General features: G+C 62.6%; 1 protein-coding gene across 5 annotated transcripts in view; it reads left to right on the plus strand.

Moving 5' to 3' along the window:
- The window catches only part of ANKRD11 (ankyrin repeat domain containing 11), a 124,181-nt gene that overhangs the window by 80,913 nt on the left and 24,018 nt on the right, over positions 1-19,250 (plus strand). For all 5 annotated transcript variants that reach the window (XM_080552139.1, XM_080552136.1, XM_080552140.1 and 2 more), the window contains 2 exons: positions 9,384-9,528; positions 16,877-17,015. In XM_080552139.1, coding sequence (XP_080408265.1) covers positions 9,442-9,528; positions 16,877-17,015 — 226 coding nt within the window. In that variant the 5' untranslated portion in view covers positions 9,384-9,441. The remainder of the gene's footprint in view (positions 1-9,383; positions 9,529-16,876; positions 17,016-19,250) is intronic.

The raw sequence follows: 19,250 nt of genomic DNA on the forward strand, positions 1-19,250 counted from the left end.
GGAAGGGGCTGCTAACCCACACCTGCAGCACGGATTAAGTGATTCTGTGCCCCGGTGTCCCTAAATCTCTGCTGCTGCTCGCCCGGCGTGTGGGGGCGGATTACCGGCGCGGCTGCTGAGCTGAGGGATGGCGTTAATCCGGAGCAAAATAGCAGCCTGAACGCCCAGCGCACGCCTGGGCTTCACCCACCACCAAGGGCACCCCGTGCGTGTCCCCAGTAGTTCCCAGTAACCCCGCTCCTGGGGCCCTCCGTGGCCATCTGGGAGCCCGGGGTTTCGCTCAGGGGTTCAGCTGTGGAGCAGGAGAAAGCAAAGCCTCGTGAAGGTGGCGGGTGGTGGGGAGAGGAGGCAAAGCAGGGGCAGCGGGAGGGAAGCCCGCGGCTCGCGGGCTATCTCAGTGGCCAGTTTTACCTTGCAGGTGTCTGGAGAAGGCGTGGGCTCCGGCAAGGAAACGAATCTTTGGGATAGAAAGGGAACAAAACGCGGCTCAGGAGCGGGCCTTCTGTTCTGGACGTACAGGGTGCCGGTGAACGGGCAGGCGCGAGGCGCTCCGGCTGTGCCGGCCTCCCGCCCCTGGGGGTTAACTTGCGAGTTAATGATTACCGGGACGTACTTTCGGGCAGGTTATTTGTTCTCCCTCCTCACCGTGTGCAAGAGCAGGTAACGAAATTCATTCGTGCACCGGGCGAGCCCGTACAGCTGGCTTCGGCCGGGTCGCCGCGATGCTGAGCTGGAGCTGGGGCTCACGCGGCCGGGAGGAAGGCTCCTGCAGGGCCGCCCCGTGCAGGGCGCTCAGCTCGGCCCCTGCCCATCAGCTGGGCACGTACCCGGCCAGGCGAAGCCCTGGAATTCCAGCAACGCTCCTGCAGCTTGTGCGGCTCGTGTTACCGCCGAGGACCCCGCTGGTGAATTAAGATGTCACGTCGCACCCTGCCCTTTAGGGAGTGACCCCCGTCCTCCAGCTCCGGGGCTGGGGTCCGTCCAGGAGCACCCGGGTGGCCGTGGGGCCGTGCTCCCGGCCGGGTGCTCCCGGGCGGGCTGCGTGTGGTCGGGGTTGGGGAGTGCGGCTCCTGGTGTTTTCCCACCCCTTCACGTTGTGCTTGCCGGGAGGCACGAGGGGTTTGCACCACGGACCTGGCTGAAGGCACGGCTCTGTGCTCACAGCCCACGCCGGCTCCGCGGCCGCTCGGCACCGCTGGGACCAAGCTCTGTGTTAATGGTTCACTGGTATTTTCAACCCTGCTTGATTTTTCAACGGGTGTTAAAAAGCATTATAAATATATATATATATATATGCACACATTGTATATGCAGTTATAAAATGGTAGCTTTGTAACACGTTGTCCTGCTCGGTGCGGGGGGGAGAGGCTGCGTGTGCGGGCGGCTTATTGAGGCGAAGGTCAGCAGAGCTCGGAGTTGCGGGGAGCGGGGCCGCGTCCCTACAGAAGCAATCTGTAAAAGCAGGCCCCGCTGTACGGATCCCATCGCTCCCGCTCTGATGACATGTTCGACAATGGCTTTGTAGAGAAAATTGAATTTCCCCTTTACAAGAACATGCTCGTTTTGGTAAGTGCGTTCCCGTGCCTTTACATAGAGCAGATCACCTTCAAAAGCGCTGCGATGTGAGAGGCGGAGGCGGAGGGGGGAAAGAGCACGGCTGCAGATTTGTGGGGAATTAACCCCGGTTCCACTCTTGGCACGCCAGCAGCGGAACCGCGCCGTGCCCGAACCTCTTCCTGCCTCCGCCAGGCAGCGGGCGTCCCCTTCGTCCCGACACGTCTCCGCGGGACCCCGGCGGTGGCGGCGGGCAGGGCCCCAACAGAATCCACCGCGAGCCCCTTCCCTGCAGCACACCGCGTCACGCCCCACCGCCGCGGTCTGTCGGCGGCAGCCGTGCCAGGGCGATGTGGGAAATCCTCCGCGCCCGTCCTCGGAGAGCGCAGGCAGCCGGCTCGGGGAGCAGCAGCGCGTGCGGTGCCGCGGAGCCCAGAGGCGTGCCGCGGACGTCCCGCAGCAGCCCCGGGGCTCTGAACCCAGCACCAGCCTCTCCCCCACCGCTGGTCACCGTGCCCAGCGCCCCGTGGTGTGTCTGCAGCAGGGCTCCCCGGGCCAGCCCGAACTTCACACGCCCCGGGCTCTTCTCCCCCGGATCGGTGGATCGGTTTCGTGCTTACAGACTTCAGTGTGAGCTATGAACCAATCCTTCCCATCTCTCGAGGGGAAGCATCACATGAGCTGGGTGTTCCTGCCGCAGTACAATGGGTCTGCAGCTTTGATGCATTGTCCTAAACTAGCTCTTGGCGGCGGAGGGTTTGGCTGCCGTACCTCGTGGTGGGCAGAGCCGCCTGCGAGTGCTGGAGGTGGGAGGTCTCCGTACGGCCCCCGGGGCTGGTGCGGGAGAGGGAAAAACGCCTTCAAGCAGGAGCCCGGTTTAGGTGCCTCGGATGTCCTCTGGCTGGTTTTGCAACCAAGAGGAGTTGGGCAAGAAGGAGGAGGAAGAGAGGTGTTGTGCTCAGACTGCTGTGCTCGTCTGCGCTCGCGGCTGGGAGGTGTTACTTACGCTGTAGCGAGGTGGTGGCCTGGAATGAGTTTGTGCACGGACAAGCATTTGTTTGGGTCCCTGCGGCTCGGGCAGCGGGTCACTGCTGCCTGCGAGGCTCGAGGGCGGTCCCAGAGCTGGCCCTGCTGCGAGGGCTGCGGCACCTTCTGCAGCGTGCCTTCGCTTTCCTTATTTCCCACGTAATTAACGCGGTCGGTTGTTGTCTCCTCTCAGGTTTAGGGACGCGTTTGAGTTGGTTGGGGTTCTGTGTAGTAAAAGCTGGCCTTTGTGTTGGACTTTTGTACGCTGAGGCATGTAACGAGGCCGGACAGCACCGGAGCAAAACTGCTTTGGGGTTTTACTGCGGTGCGTGTCTGTGCGCCCTGCGTGCGTGTCCATGCACGTGTGCGTGTGTATATACAGAGATAAGTGCTAGCAGCGTGTCAGAGTAACTTATTTAAATAAAACGACCCAAACCTCGCACAGCTGGCTCCAGGCAAGCTGCAGAACCCTCCCGAGCCTCCCGTCGGCAGACGAGCAGCAGCTGGGCTCGCCCCAGCACTGCTGTGGAGGACGTCGAAGCGCACGGACGAGGCGGTTGCGTCCTGCTCCAAGGGGATTTGGAAGGGTCCGTGGGCACATCGTCAGGAAGGGCGGGAGCTGCTGGACCCGGCGGCCGGCTCTTGCACAAAAACCCGCGTGTGCACGGGCGGTAAGTGCGTGTTCCTGTCCCGCAGCTCGGGGACGGGGCGGCGAGGCTGGAGAGCCGCGCGTGGGGCCCGCTGGAGGCCGTGGGAACTCGCGGCCTCCCCGGGTGTCAGAGCAAAATAACATCTTGCCGTTGCGAAACACATCTCTGGCCTCAGCCCGGCCAGTTACAGGCAAGCCTTTATCCCAGGGAGCACCCGGATCTGTGGTGTTCGTTACGTTTTATCCAAGTAAATCAGCCAACGGAGAATCCACGTGCGTCCCTGCCGGCGGGACCTCGGGGAGAGGTGGGAGTGGCGGGGACGTGGAGGCTCGCCTCGCGCTGAGCCCGGCTGCAGGAGCGGTGCCCCTCGCTCCTCTCGCTCCTCAGGGCGAGCTGCCTGGCTGGGGCTGCATTTTTTCCTCCTAGACACACAAAAAACGCTTCCTGTGCAGCCTGCTTAAAGTTAGCTCTGTTGATCACTGTCGTTGCACCGTGCTGTTCTGTGCAAGTCCTTTGGACTTTTGTTGGGGGAGATGGGTTTGGGCTGCAGCTCGCCCTGGGCCGAAACCCGACGTGTTCTGAGCGTAGCGGAGCAGGGATGGGCACAGCGCAGCGACCTTCCCCTCCGGCAGGATTTACCGATCCTGAGCCTCCCTGCAATCACACCAGGACGGTGGCCGGCTCGTGAGCAGCTCCTGCACCGTGTGGCACAGGGCGATGGGGCCGAATCCGCTCCCACCGTCCTGCAGCGCGCCTCCTCCGAAGGTTTCCCATCGCCGCCGATCCTGCTCCGAGACCGCAGCTCGGAGAACCGACTGAAACTACAGTTTTGTAACCTTGGCCAGAAACCAGATAATCGGCGGCATCCAGCAATGTAGCAATAGCGAGAGGCAGCTGCACGGAGATAATTGAGGGAAGGGTTTGTGGGAAAAGCTGCTCCCGGAGAAACCGCACGGACAGAGCAGTCGCTTGTGGTTTCGGGCCAGGGCTCGCTTTTATTTCAGCGCCGTGTATCCTGAGAACGGGCCCGTCTGGAATATTCTGAATCACAGGGAAGCAGGGCAGAAATTTCCAAACGTAATCTCGTTAAGTAGCAGCACGCAGTGTAACAGAGAAACTCAGAGCCGTCACCTTGGTTTTAGCCCAGTGCCCGGTGTTGGGGCTCGTGCAGAGGACACGTGGGGCTGTGCCTTGAGCTGAAGCAGCTGGCGGGGATTGCTTCGGGTAGCAAGTTGTGGCCAGAAAACCCCCAAGGAGTTCAGCTCCCGCGGTGCCCAGCCAGGCTCTGAGCATCCTCCTGGCTGTGGTCCTTGGGGACATGGGTGCACGTCCACAAACCCGCACTGCTCGGCACACTGAGCTTCACGGCTGCTCTGCTTTATTCAGGGGCTTAAGAAGCCCCAGGAAGATGCATTTATCCCGCAGGTGATCAAAATGCCGATAGCTGCTTTAGTTCTTCTTGCTGCAAGAAGTTCTTCTCGCAGGGACCGCCGGATGCGAGCAGTTGCAGGCGCATCGGGAGGGGCGACCGCACCGCCGCGGTGGGGCTGGCGCAATGCACGTCTGAGAAAGGCAGAAGGAAGGAGGGTATTTATGGCGGGGACCGGGCGCTAGGAGCGAGAGAAGGGACTAGGAGGGGAGAAAAGATGTTCCCTGTGTAAGAACCCGCAATAAGGAGCAGCATCCCCGCCCAAAGGCCAGTACGAAAAAGCACCGGGTGTCCCAGGGGCAAGAAGGAGGGAGCTGGGTTGAAGCTGAGGGCGCAGGGGCTTTGGGACCGGGGTAACCCCGCTGTGACTGCCGGTGAACTTGCTTCCAGCCAGCTGCCGCCGGGCCGGGGGCGATGCCGAGGTCTCGGTGCTTTCCCCGTTTTGGCAGCGGCTGTAGGAGCAGCACACCGCGCTGCGGTGCCTTATTAATAGCTAATCCTTGCGATCGCCCGTTGCGAGGCTGCTAAATGGAACGCACCTGTGTTTGCACTGCCTGGCTCGCGGGCCTCCCGCTGCTCCCGTGCTCGCTGCCGATGGCGGACGAGCACGGACTTTACTCTTCCTGCATCGAAGCGGAGCACAAAGCGCGATTGTTCCTCCTCCCGGAAGGCGCGCGTCCCGCCGCCGCGCGAAGCAGCTGGAGGCGCTCGGCCCGAGGCGCGAACCCTGGGGCCGAGGGGCAGGGGCAGGAGCGGCACAGGGCACTCGGGCAATGCTGGGAGCGCATCCACGGAGCAGCGCGAGCAGCGCTCAGCCCGAGGGACGGTGATGGTGGCTTTTGGGCACACAGATGGCCAGCAGCTGGGCCGGGGCTTCTGGTAGCGCCCGGATCAGAAGGGCGATGGAGAAGCACCGTGAAAAGTCCTCAACTTCTGGTCTTGTCCCCCTGCTTCCCGGCAGGTGGAGGTGTCAAAATCTGGGCGTGATCTATTTGAATTGTTATTTTGAGGGGATTTTTAAAGATCTGAGGACACGTGTTTTTTTCTGGGACAGAGTCCTCAAAAGGAGCCCGAGTTTTAGAAATTTCGTGTTTCGACAGGGCTTGTTCCTATTCCAGCCTTTACAGACCAAACAAATGTGTTGGGTTTGCGCAAATAACGTCTGCGCCTCTAATTCCCATCCTTGTGTTGGAGTTTTTCTGTAGTGGGTAAGAGCCTCCAGCCAGCTTTTTTCTTATTGTCTGGCATTTGAAGAAGTCGGCACAATCTTTTCTTACTCCGAGCTGGCGGGGTATGGGCGAGCTCCAACGCACGGATCCTGGGCGGGAGCTACTTCGTCATGGCTTCGGCTGGAAGCGGCCGGAGCCCGGCTGTGCTGCGCGGGGCCGGGCCAGGAGCGGGGCCGGCAGGGGGCACAGGGCAGCAATCCGTCCCGCGACCTCGTGCACGGCTCGCGGCACCGGGAGCTTCGGCACGGTTTGCATTTCCTCTTGCGTGTCGCCGACGCGGGCGTTGCTCATCGCAGTGTCTTCGGCCACGAAGACCTTGACCCGCGCGGGTCTGCCCGCTCTGCTCGCCGGGGTTCTCCCCTCCTGCGGAGCTCGGGGGCGCGTGGGCTGCTCCCATCGCCTCTTCCCAGCGGCCCCCCGCCGCTTCCAGCAGCCGGGGCGCGGCCGAGCGCTGCTCCCCGTTGTGCAACGCGGAGGGGCGGACGGCTCCCCCCCCACCCCTCCTTCCTTTCCCTTTTGGGACCAGCGCTTCTGAGGTCCTCCACAGGCGCGTTTGGTCTCAGTGTGTGGCTTTGGGCTTGGCATGCCCCGGGCGAACCAAACAACATTTCCAAGGCTTCCTCGCCCCGAGAAGGGGAGAGGAGCGTGCGTCTGTGCGTGCGTGCCGTGAGACACTTCGGGGCTCAGACTTGGGGGCCGTACCTGGGGCTGGTGGCCGGGGCAGGGCGCGCCGGGTGAGCACGGGCTGCCCCTCTCCTCCCGGCGATGCCAGGGGAGGCGCAGGGGACCCGGTATCGAAAGCGACTCGCGGGGCACGCAGGGAGGGCTGCGAGCAGGTCGGAGGGGCTGGCGTCACCGCGTGCGGCGCGCAGGGCTCGCACCCCGCCGAAGGTGGAGCGCGGCAGCGCCCTGGCCGCCGGCCAGAGGCAAAGAGCTCCTTTGTTTTCCCGGAGGAGCGCGAGGGATTATATTCCGTTGAGCTCACTTGGTCTCCCACTTCTTATTGTGCGGCAGACATGTAATCATCTCGTTCAAGGAGCTTAGTTAATTGTTTACAAAATAGAAGCGGTGGCGATGGGCTGCGGGGAGGGAGGCGAGCGGGGCTGGCGGCGTGCGGGAGGCAGCGGGGTGCTGGGGCTGGCCCAGCTCCGCCGGGGGGGGTCCGGGGCCAGGCAGCCCCCCCGGCCAGCAGCGCGGGGCTCACCTCCCCGCACCTCCTGCGAGCAGGGAGGCTGCGTTGGTAATTGTTGTGCAAATGCAACGCTCCCTGCAAGCTGCGAACCGGGCCAGCGCTCTGTTTACACGGAGAGGCAGCCAGCTTTCCAAGCGTAATGAGTCAGCTCGCCGAACAGAAGGGGCGCAGAATTAATCTGGCATCCGTCTGGCCTTTTCTCAGCTGAGCAGGTTTGCCGGAGCTCCACGTGAAGAGGCGGCCGCCCCGGCTGCAGGCGGCCGCGCCGACGGCGAGAGCGGGCGGGAGGGTTCGAGAAGGCGCCGGCAGCGTGCGGGCCGCGAGGCGAGGCGCTGGGAACGGGGACCGCGGCCTGGGGCTGGCTTTCGGCGTGGGCTGCTGGGAGCAGAGCGAGCTCGTGGAGGGCAGAAAGCGGAGCTGTTTGCTTTTAGGCTCCTGTACCGAGTGCACTCACATCTCCAGCGCCGGGCGCGAGGCATGGGAATTTCCACCGCGTGGGCTTTCGGTGGCTACTGGAGCAAATCCCTTGGGGCGGGCGACTGTGCCGGTGGCCTCGACGCCGCTGCTCGCACCGGCACGCGCTCGCTCTGCCTCTGCCTGCGCTGCAATGAGGGCCGGGGGTGGGAGCGAGGGGACAGCCCCCAGCCGGGACGAGCCAGGTAACGACCGGGAGCAGCTGCTCTGCCGGGAAAGGGCTGGGAGAAGCCGTGGAGCGATGGCTTCGCTGGGGCTCGCCGCTGCCACGAGGGCTTGACGTGATGAGGAGCAGAAATGCGGGGAGGCAGATTTTGCCTCGCCTCCAGCTCGTGCGAGAGCCAAGGGCTGGGGCCGCCGAGGCTCAGCGCCGCCTGGAGCAGGGGGACGCGGAGAGGCCTCGGTGCACGGAGCCGCTGCGGGAGGAGGAGGGCGCCCAGCCCCGGGACTCCTCGCGCTGTCTGCGCCATGCTGCGGGGCTGGGAGGGGGCTGGGAATCGCTTCTGAAATCCTTTTTTTTTTAAAAAAAAAAAAAAAAAACGCCAAAAAAACCCAACCCACAAACCAACCCAAAGGGCTCTGAAGTCTGTGAAGCGTAAATGAACCGCTTGAATGACGGCGGGATTTCCAGGGCGCTTCTGAAAGGCGGCACCGAGGAAAACACTCCTCGGGGGACCCCCAGCGCCCGGCCCCCCTGCCTGCTGTCCCCGTGGGGCACCCGCTCCCCATGGCTGGGGCTGCCCCGGCTCCTCGGGACCCGTGGGGTCCGGGCCGTGGTGCCCAGCCCGGGCGGGAGGCTCCGGCTCGGCGCGGCTCCTGCCTTCCCCCTGCCTTCCTTCTTTTTTCCTTCTCTCTCCCCGCCCCCAGGATTCCCAGTCTTGTGATGCAGCCCTGCGTGACTTTGTTCCTGGACAATTTCCTGCAATTGTAGCCGTGCAGAAAGCCAGCCGCTGTTCTCAGAAGTTAATGGGTGCAACGCGCAGCCTCGTCAGGTGGCAATTAGCTGGGGAAGAGTTTGCGAGCGGTCGCTGTTTGCGCCGCTTCGGTGCAGGCAGAGCCAGACCTGTGCCGCAGGAGCTGCCGTGGGTCGCTGCGCCGCGCTCTGCTGCTGCACAGCTGCTTTTTAGCCTCTGCTCTCAGGAGAGGCGATATTTTTGTTCACCTAAAAAGGCCTCGCCGGCCTTGGCTGCAGCCCGCCTTTCTGATCCCTGTTCCAGCTCACGCTTCGCTGTATTTCAGATGTCAGTTGTCTTTTCAGCCCTGTAACCAGGCAACACATGGCAGGAGCCGGGAGCGCTTTGTTATTCCCCGAACTGCCTTACCTAGGCCAAGGCGCCGCGGCCGCGCCGGTGCGAGGGTGAGGAGCCCGCGGCCGGCGCCTCGGGAGCGCTGCGCCTCGGGGCGTTTTTGAACCCGGTTACGAGAAGAAAGCGCGGAGCCGTGTTTGGGGAGCAGGTTTTGGAATCCGGAGAGGCGCGGGCGGTGCTGCGGGTGGCCGGGAGCGAGGCCGACACCGCCGGGGTCTGCCCCGTCCCGCGGCCGTGCGCTCGGGGCCGTGCTGCAGCAGAGGAGCAGGAGGAGGTTGCTGTGTCTGGGCGCAGTCCTTTCCAGGCTTCCCCTGCACGTGAAGCAAGTTGGGTTTGCAGCGACAGGTCCCAGCCCGCTGCCGCCCGGCAGCGGTTTTACCCGCGTGTGGGTGCTCTGCCGTCCCGGGGCTGCCCCGGAAGAGCTCAGTGCGGGTTTATCCCCCGGGAAGTGTCTTGCCTTTCTCCCCAGCGAAACGATCCTTTTGTGATGTCTGACTTGTCTTTTCCTCTCTCTCTAAACAGACGGTTGATGATGAGGCGATGGCAGCATAAATGAAGATCAAGTAAGGAAGGCAGAACGATGCCCAAGGGTGGGTGTTCTAAAACACCACAGCCAGAAGATTTCTCTCTCAGCAACGACATGGTGGAGAAACAAACGGGGAAAAAGGTAGCGTGGCTTGTTTACTTGCCTTCCTTTGGGGATGCTGCCCCTTGTGCCCGACGGCTTCAAGCCGTGACAGCGTTTCAGATGGCAGCAGCTTGCCTCGGGCTGCCACCACCTGAACCCAGTCTGTTTTGGCACTCTGCTGGCAGATGAGGTCCACTTTATTTTCCTGGCGGCCGTAATACTTCCTGGGAAGTGCTACAGCCGCCTAGCCCCGCCTCGGAGGAGCCGTGGGGGTGTTGGGAAGACTCTTCCAGAAGGACTGGGTGTTTGTAAGGCTTCCTGCTAAGCCATGGAAGGGCCAAACAAAGCGGCGATCTTGTATGTGTGTGGCATGGGAGGGAGCAGATTCCCCTCCTCTGGCTGGCCACGCAGCCAGGTCGGACGGGGCTGGTCCTGCTGCACCCAGCGCTGGGTGCTGAGCGTGGCCTGGCCGGGAGCTGCTCTGCAGAATTACTGCTGGGGGGGTTTATGTGGGGTGTTCGGGTTCTGACCGGGCCTGAGAGGAGGCTGCTGAAAAGAGACCTGAGTTTAAGGGTAAATAAACCCATGCTTCTCCCCTTGTCTCCCGCACCCCGATGCTCATTTTGTTCCAGACCTGCGCTGCGCCTCCCCTCGCAGCTTTTTCAGGCCCTCCCCAGTGTACGGGTAGCTCCCGGTAAGCACTTCTGCAGAAAGCTGTGCTCAGATGTTACCTTAAAACACAAATTTAAACCCACCCCTTTTGTGTTCTGCTACGGAAACAAACGCCGCCCGCCTCCCTTTCACCCCCTTGCTCGGCACTCCCCGGGGAGCGTTCGGCAGCCCCGGTCGTGGCGCTGAGCTTTGTCCCGGCACGGGTGCTGCGTCTCGTGCTCTGCCGCTTCCCCCCGGGGTCCGAGGGGTTGTGGTGGCAGTGCCGCTTCTCTCTGCGCGGGGCGCGAGGTCGTGTTATTGACGGGAGGAGGGAAATGACAAACAGCCGGCGGGGAAATCCCAGGCAGAAACGCAGTTTTCGAGCACGCTCGTGGCATCGGCCCCGTTCCCCTTTCTGCTGCCGTGCGTGCACGCAGATCTGTTCTGGGATCCACGCCGAGGGGTTCGTGGCTCCCGCGCGGGGAGACGCCAGCCTTTACCTGGGCGAACGGGGCTGGGGCCCAGGGAGCGCGGGTCCGGGGTTTTGTGGTGCCACGCGAGGAGCTTGCCGTGGGCGCAGGTGCGTCGGGAGGGAACGGATCGGTCGTGGTGTGAGTCAGCCCCCATCCTCCTGCGCCCGCTCCCCGCGGCTTGAAGGCCGCGGGTTATTCACGGGCAGGGGGCTGGAGAGCTCCCTCCGGCGAAATGACTCGGGACACAACCGATTTCATGCTTCCCGTCGAAAGGCGTCAGCACGGACGGGGAAGAGCCCTCCTGCTCCTCGGTTCCGGTCTCAGCAGAGGAGCAGCTCGCAGGGTTTGTCCTGCGGGCCCCGAGGTGCCGTGCCGGAGGACGCGGCGCAGCGACTCGCCCCGCAGCGAACCGCCCCGCGTCCCGCTGGCGCTGGGCCGCGGTGACTCAGGGCGAGAGCACGCGGCCCTCGGGCCTCCCGCGTCCAGCCGCCGCTCTACCTGCCTGTCCCGGAGGCCGCTGCTCTCCATTTATCTTGCGTTTGTCAACACTCGCAAAGGCCGAGCTGGCGACTTGGCACTGGGGGTGGGGGCGGGCGGGGGGGGGCCTGGAGCGCGGTGCCGGGGCTCCACCGCTGCCTCCGGGCTCTCCTTCACCACCGCCTTAGCACGGGCACGGAATGGAGTTCGCACACTCGCCGTGCCTCGCTGCCACAGAGCAGAGGGGGAGGGCGAGCCCCTCCTGGCTGTCAGGGTCCCGGGGGGGGCCCCGGGGGCTGCGGCGTGGGGCCGGGCCCGTTGGTGGCCGCCGCAGCCCGGCGGGGCCTTATAAGGGCCGCTGCTGTGCTCAGCCCTGCCCGGCCCTCGGCCGCCGGCGCGGCCCGAAGGGCTGCTGAGAAGTATGCGCGCCTTATATGAGTAATTCCGCGCCTGCCGCGGCTCCGCAGAGCCCCAGCGAGGACGAGAGCCCTCGCTGAAACCATTTCCTGACGTGCCCGGGTCCCACACGGCTCGCTGTGGGCTGCGGCAGGGGATTTCTGTTTGTGGGGGGGGGAAATGCTTGACGTGCACGGTCTGAGGTGCGCGTCCGCTGCGGTGTCGGACCGCACACGGAGCAGGACGGTGCTGGGCCCGGGTTTGGGGCTCGCTCTTTTTCCTCCCCCCTTGTCCCGCTTCCAGCAGAGGGGAGGCGGGCCTGCCTGCCTGCTGGGGCTCCTGGCGCCGCACGGAGCGCGGGGCACGCGGGTGCTTTGAGCCAGATGTGAGCGAGGCTGAGCAGCCCCCGGTCGCTGGAGGGTACTCTGCTCCCGCCAGCCTCTCCAAAGGAATTCAAACCCGGTCGTCTCCGTACTGTGAGTGTTTTGTTGCAGCCTTGATCGTGACGTGTTCAGTCTGAAACTTCACACGCTGTCCCCTGGTTTTGGAAAGGCCCCCAGGGACGCGGTGGCTCCACCACATCCCGCGTGCCCTCTTGGTGGCCCGCTGAATTCTGCCCGTCCCCACTTGCACCGCAGGGCACGAAGCCTCCTCTGCTCCCCGGTGGGGCTGGCTGGGAAACGACGGCGTGCTGCTGCGTGACCGCGGGGAAGCTCCCAGCACCGCGTGCTTGCTGCACGGCTGCGTGCGCTGGGCATCTCCGGCGGCACGCGTGGTCCTCCTGGGCTTCCCACGTCGCCGCTGCCGCTTGTCCTGGTCGCTGCTCGCTTTTTACGAGCGGTGCAACCTGAAACACTTTCAACTCGTTTTGGAGAACAAAGGGCGCCGGGGATTTCCACGCAAGGCTTTGCATAAGCGGCTGGGCTGTGAGTCAGGTTCTGCTGGTGGTGCCGCGAGAGCACGGCGCAGCGCCTGGCAGCAGAGGCAGCAGTCCTGCGGGTCTGCGGGCACCGACAGCACCGCTCCGCTGTACGGACGGAGGAAGAGGAGGCTGCAGGTACACGGCCCTGCCTGCAAAGCAGACCGTACTCACCCCACTTCTCTGCTGGACGTCCACGTTGGCTTGCACAGGGTTGCGCGTGGCTCTCTTACAGAATTTTGCACCTCAAAGAGCTACGTGGTTATTTCTGCCCTGAAAACCTGAGTTTGGATAGGCAGCTGGCCTAGAGTGAGCTGTGCATGAGGACAGAACGGGGCGTTTGTTCATATGTGCCATAAATGACCCGAGCAGATTGCTGTCAGTGTCTCTCTTGCTGATCAGAGGTGTCTGTGTGAAGAGGAGCCAGCACGGCGCTGCTGAGCGCCTTGCCCTCAGCTCCAGCACATGGCACCCAGCAGCAACTCATGGTGCACCCTTCTGCTATAGCAAGCCTAACTCGAGGTGGCTTCACGTAGTAAATTCGTGTATTCATATAGTAAATGTTACTAATAACGTAACGTGGCGGTTGGGGATTTCTCCTGAAGTCATGCTCTGCTGTGTCCCCTTTGCAAGGTGTCTTGTCTTAGCACCGACAAAGGGGAACCTGTTCTCGTTGCGGAGCTCTCGGCCGTGCCCCCAGCTCCCTCCCCGGCCATCAGCAAGAGGCTGAGGAGCCCCGCGCCTGCGTTGCACGTGGGTGCTCCTACTCATTTCTCTGCAGCATCGATTCATTTGGATTTGTTCCTTCCGTGAAACCCGATTCTTGCACCTTTCAGATGAATCAGAGCTTAGCCGAGACACAAGATGACCTAAAAGTGAAAACTGCTTTTACTCAAGAAAAGAACTACGTTCTTCATTACAAGATTGGAAATAATTACAGAAGTAAAGCTTAAAATAAGAAAACGAAAGCAGACATTATCTTCAGGAACGTTCCTCTCCAAGCTGCCTAAATTTCTCTGCGGTGGCTTCACTGCAGCGTCTGCAGGCCGCCTCAGCAGGCCGCTGCTTTCTGGGGGAGCAGAGTTTGGATCTCCCTTGCTCCGACTAGAATGAAAGGTTACCATCACGCTGCTGAACAAATTAATCTTCAAAGCGGGGCCGGGACTTCGTTCCCGGTGGTTAATTCTGCTAGCCTGGCTGGCTCAGCAGCTCTGAGCGTTAGGGCGAATGCAGATGGAGCGCTGCCCGAGCTTGCCCGGCGTCGGGACTCACGCAGCCAGTTCCATTTTCACGCTGGGCTCTCCTCGTCTGGGAACAGGTTTTTTGCCCGATTCCCTTCTTCTTTGTCTCTCCTCTAACAGGGCGTTTTTAACAAGGTTGCAATAACTTTGTAGAATGAGCTGCATTTTTACCTCTGCCGTGCTTTTTCTCACTCCTGAGCGTGCAGAGCTCCCGCTCGGCAGTCGGGCAGCGAACGCCTGACCTGGCTTCTAGTCCCCGCGGCCCCCCCGCCTGCAGGCTCAGGCTTTCGCACCGCAGCAGCGAGCGAAGCCCGAAGGATTGAGGGAGTTTCAGCGCAGGTAGGCTTTAAACAAGTTGTCGCAAAGAACAGTTGGCAGATTTCAGCTTGCTTCTGCTGGGCCTTGCAGCCCAGCGCGCTCCTTTTTGCGTTTCTGCTCCTATGGCTCCGTTTGGTCCTTGCAGCCCCCTTGCAGCCCCCTTGCAGCCTCCCAGGGTGGGCTGGGAGGCCGCGAGCCTCACAGGCAGCGGAGGACGCGGCGGGTGCGCTCCAGCTGCGCTCCCTTTGAAGGTTACAAACAAAGAGCCGCGTTTTTTGTGCGGAGCACAACTGACCTCTTGCTGGAGTTCTCACCGTGGAGCTGACGTCTGGGAGAAGCGTTCGGAGTCGAGGAAATCCCGCCACGGGGTGCCAGGGGCTGGACCGCATCCTGGCCTCCTGCTGCAAAAGCAGGCAAAAGGTTCGTTTGTACTTAAATACCGGGTGGGAAAGGCAGCCTGAAAGGTCCGGGCGAGGAACAGGAGCCACAGACAGCGAGCACAGCTGCCGATGTGGTAAGCGCCATCTGAGAAGCGTCAGATGTGACCGGTACCTTTGGAGTCCTCCGGAACTACCTGCCTCGCTGCGAGCTGCCACCACGTGGACCTGGCCGACCGGAGCCATCGGTGTCGGGCACGAGACTCCCAAACGGGCCTCCAGCAGTGGAAGAGGTGCTGGGAGTGCGGGGCTGCAGCAGTGCTCTGAGCCCGCGCCGCACGGCTGCTGCTGCTGCTGCTGCTGCGTGGGCAGCGCCAGTGCTGAGCTCTTGTCCCAGCCCTGACTGGCAGGGGTAAAATGCCAGGCTGGGGAATTCTGGAAGTGCAGTGGCAGTTTCTGAGTTGCACGCTGGGGCCGTGCCCTTGCTGCTGTTCCTACCCAGAGAAAGCAGCTCAGCACCTCTGCTGCCTGGGTGCTGAGCCGGGGCAGGGCGCACAGATGTGCGGTGTAGCGTTGCTGTCAGAGCTTGTGTTGAATTGGGGAGGAAAAAGTGGCCTGCTGGCATCAAGGTGGTCCTGGAAGGTGGTCGGTGGGAGGGCTGGTTGTGGGCTTCAGATAAATGATGAGGAATTTGGTGAGGGGCTGCCGAGAGGCCGACCTCTCCCCTGTTCTCTCTGGGTTCTGGCTGTGAATTGCTGCCGGTCCCTGGCCTCGTTGCCCTGCCGGAGCTGCTCGGAACTGGTGAGAGCAGTAGCGCGTAACCTGCACCTTCGTGGTGCAACCTATTTTTGTCCACGTCAGAAAAAATAAGACAACAGCACTGGAACACGTGGTGTTTAGATGCAACCTGGGGTGGCTGCGTGAGGAAGAGGAGGAGGACGGGCAGTGGCGGTGCCTGCGGTGGAGCGTGCCCAGCTCCAGCCCCGACAGCCGCTCCGCCAGCAGGGATCAGGCTGCTGAGCTCTCAGATAGGTCCCTTTTGCTTGCTTTACCAAAAAAAGGATTCCCAGCCCCATTTTTTCAGGCCTTAGTGTTGCACTGGAACGTGGATGAGGAGGTCGAGCGTTGCGAGTGCAGCCGAGGAGGAGGAAGGAGCGATGCGTGTGGTGATGCCATGGTCTCGCGAAGGCCGGCGCAGGAGCCACCTGCCAGGAGTTGGCTGCAGGCGGCCTGGCCGGCGTCTCTGAACGCAGGAATTTCTGTCGGCTGCGCTTGTCTGAGGCTCCAGCGATGGTCTTGCATGATCTGAAACGTTAAGGTTCTTTATTGCATCTAACTGTACCTAGAGCCTAGGCTCGAGGTTTTGTTTGAAAGCACAGAAGCCGCTCGTTTTGGCCTCGCTTTTAGAGCAGCTGCACAGGGGTGAAACTCGGAGCACATGCCTGAGCTAATAGTTTCTGAAATACACAAGCTACAACTGCGTGACTTTGGCTGTGCGCATTCTGAGCGCGTGGAGCTCCAGCAGTTTCAGTTCTGCACCAGCTTTCTCACTGCTCACCCGGCGCCTGCGTCGCCTCCTGCGCCTTCGTGCACGCTCACGGGGGATTTGTGCTCAAGGTTGCTTTTCCTCTTAAAATCCCAGTAGGAAGAAGCTTAGAATTAAGCAGCTAAATCCTTCAACCTGTGCTGCCCTCCCTTCAGAAGCGGGTTTTCCTGCAGCGTTTGCAGCAATCCTTTCGCCGCGGCACGGCCAACCCCGCGGCCGGTGGGCGCCCCGGAGCGCCGGCCTGTTGGGCGCGCGGGGCTGCGGGGCTGGCCCTATAACGGGAACGTTGGCAGGCCGCCGGCTGCCAGAATATCCTCCAGAATAACCCCTTATCACATAGGGTCAAGTAGCAACGCCGTATTCCTGTGCTAGAAACATTGCAGCCCCCAGTTCTCCTGGGCATGGCCGTCCCCACTCGCCTCCGGGCCCGGGGAGCCCTTTACCGGTTCCTGGGGCCGTTTGGTTCGCACAGCCCCTGGTCCCCCAGTCCCAGCCCCTGCTGCCCTCGAGGCCTCTGCCTCCGTGCCAGTTGCTGAGGGTTTCGCGCTGCACATCAGCCCAGGCTGGCCTCGCTCTTCTGCGGTGTGGCACTGGGGCTTTAGCTGGGTGAAATGAGTTGGCCTTTCCGGCAAACCAAGCAAGCGCTCGCTGCTGCGGCCCTCCCTGAGCGCGCAGGGACCTGCTGGGATGCTCAGAGCGGTGCCTCAGCCACCACGAGCCGTTCTTCGGTCTCAGTGAGCGGGTAGAGGATGGGGCTGGCAGTGCTGGCTGCTGTGCCAGCCCTCGGTGCCCCTTCCTCGCTCTCCTGTCCAGAGGACAAAAGCCGTTTCTTGCCCCCGTGGCTGCAGGGGGGCTCGTTTCTGCTGCATGCACAAACCCAGCCCTGCGAGAAGGGGAGGAAAAGCATGTCAGGAGGTTGGGGTGGCAGTCGGTCCCTCCACGGTCTGGGGAAGGTGCTTGCTAACCCGCTGTCTCCTTTCTCTTCCCAGGATAAAGATAAAGTTTCTCTAACCAAGACTCCCAAGTTGGACCGGAGCGATGGCGGCAAAGAGGTGAAAGAGAGGGCCACGAAGCGGAAGTTGCCTTTCACTGTCGGAACAAATGGAGATCAAAAGGACTCAGATACAGGTACAGGAACCGCAAACCCCACCGTGGAGACGGGAGCCATGGGGCTGGTGGGACGCACGCGGCGCCCGACGTTCACCCGTCCGTACTGGAGCGCTGCTCCACGTCTCCTGGGGTTTTGTAATCGGAGGAAAAGGCGGTGAGCAAGAGGAGAGCTCCTGAGACGCACGGGCACGTCGGGAGCTGAGCGGATCTGGGCCCTTGTGTTCTCAGTAACACACGTAACGGGACCGGGGATGGCTCTGAGGGGGGGGAGGCTCCCCGTCCCGGGCTGGCGGTCAGCTCCCTGCTGGTCCTCACTAACCCAGCTGAGGAGCTGCGGCTCCGGCTGGCCGAGAAGCAGCGCTGGGCCTTGCAGTGAGAGCTTGGAAATCAGCGAACGGAGCCGAGTTCCCTCTAAAAGCAAAAAACAAGCGGTAAAAGCTAAGGTCGCACGCGCCCGCCTTGAGCAAACTCGCTGGACGTGTGTCTGTCTGTAAGTGCGTTTGCCACCTCTGCAGCCACGCTTTGTTGTTTGGGGCCTTCAGACTTGCAGGACTTCCTTACCTGAAGCTGAGAAACCCTGTCCAGTCGGTGCGTGCGCGCACCAGGGCAAAGCCGGCGGTCAGAGCGATGCGCCCCGCGTGTGGCTGCCGAGACGTGGCTGCCTGGGGCTGCTGGCAGGCAGGGGCTGGCCGGGGGGGTGCTGCGACCCCCTGCACCGTGAGGACACCAGCGTGCCCCGCGTGCCCCCTGCCTGGCACTGCCACGGTCACCTCTGCGGCTGCAGCCCCGGCGAGCACCCGGTTCCCAGGAGGTGCCGGTGCCGTGCCGGGAGGCCGGAGGAGTGCAAGCGAAGGGAAAAGCTTTGCTCTGACTCAGGCCTCTTGTATTTATTGTTACTCCTCAGCTGCAACGGAGCCGCCGGCTGGTTTCCTCTGCTTTGGAAGCTGGGAGGGCAAATTTGGGAAGGTGACGAGCGCTGTCGTGGCCGCGCAGCTCCCGCGCTGGGCGGTGAGGACACGCTGTGGCGGCGGTGCGTCCTCGGGGCTGGCCGCGCGTTTCCGTGGGTCTCTTTGTGCCGAGTGGTAATTCTTTTTTCAATTCTTTTTTGAACTCCGTGTCCTGAGAGAGTTTCAAAACATGAATTCACGGAGCCGAGTGGCAGCTCACGCTGCTTGCCGTTTGTCGGTGTGGAGCGTCACGTCGGCGTTCTTGGTGTGCAGAGGGGCGAGAGCATCACGGGGCGAACACGCCACAGCGTGCAGCTGCGGGACGAAGGGCAGCCCCCGGCCCCGCGGGACCAGAGGGAGCCTGGGCTGGGGGACCCCAGCTCGCTCCCCAGGGAGGCGCAGGGGCACGGGGAGGGCTTTGGCTGGGGGATGGCTCTGGTGCACGGTGCGCTGTGCTCCCTGGGCGCGTGCAGGAGCATCGCCTCCGGGTGCCGGGGCACGGCAGCGCTGACGAGCCACAGCCGTAGCTGCTGCTGCTGCTTCCTGCCGAGGGCGTTTCTGAACCGCGTGCAGGACTCGGTTGAGATTTTAAACCCAAACTCACTTAATGAAGGGCTTCCTGGCCCTTGTGGTAGCTGGGACGTCACGGCCAGGCTCTGCCAGCCCGCTTCCTGGGGGACCAGCAGCAGTTGCCTGCTCTTCAGAGGGCTCGGGTCTCCTTCTGGCTGTGGAGATGTTAGAAATGGTGCTGCCGGCGGCATCAGGAAGGAAAGGAATTGAAAAGGAGCAGGCGGGCAGGGACAGCCCGGTGCTGCTACCAGGAGAGGGTCGTGTCAGATGCGCCTTCCCCTTCCCCTCCGGGGCTTGGCGGAGCTGTGGGCAGGGGAGCTCGCTGGTCTCAGAGGTGCACTGAAAGACAAACGGGGCTCAACAAAGGCTGGGAAGGTGTAGGCGAGTCATCAGCAACCGATTTGGTCGAGACCAGAGAGAGGAAGTGACTCAGCCCCTGGGGAGGAGAGAGCGGCGGGGAGCTGCAGATGAACGGCACGGAGAGCCAGGCCGATGCTGAGCAGGAGCTGGTTTCTCTCCTCCGAGGTCTTCTCCTCCAGGAACCAGATGCTTGAGGTGGGAGAAGCTCCCCGGCACCGTGCTCCCCTCTGGCACCACCCTGCTGTGACCGTGGGGTCCTTCTCCTCCTCGGCCGGGCTCGAGGACGGCTTTCCCTCAGGGGAGAGGCCTGTTTGAGGCTGCACAAGGGTTGCCCACCTCACACGGGGCCGGAGAGGTGCCTCGAGCCTGTGCAGGT

The sequence above is a fragment of the Anser brachyrhynchus genome, assembly GCF_964034855.1.
Source record: "Anser brachyrhynchus genome assembly, chromosome: 12".
In the NCBI taxonomy this organism is placed as follows: Eukaryota; Metazoa; Chordata; class Aves; order Anseriformes; family Anatidae; genus Anser; species Anser brachyrhynchus.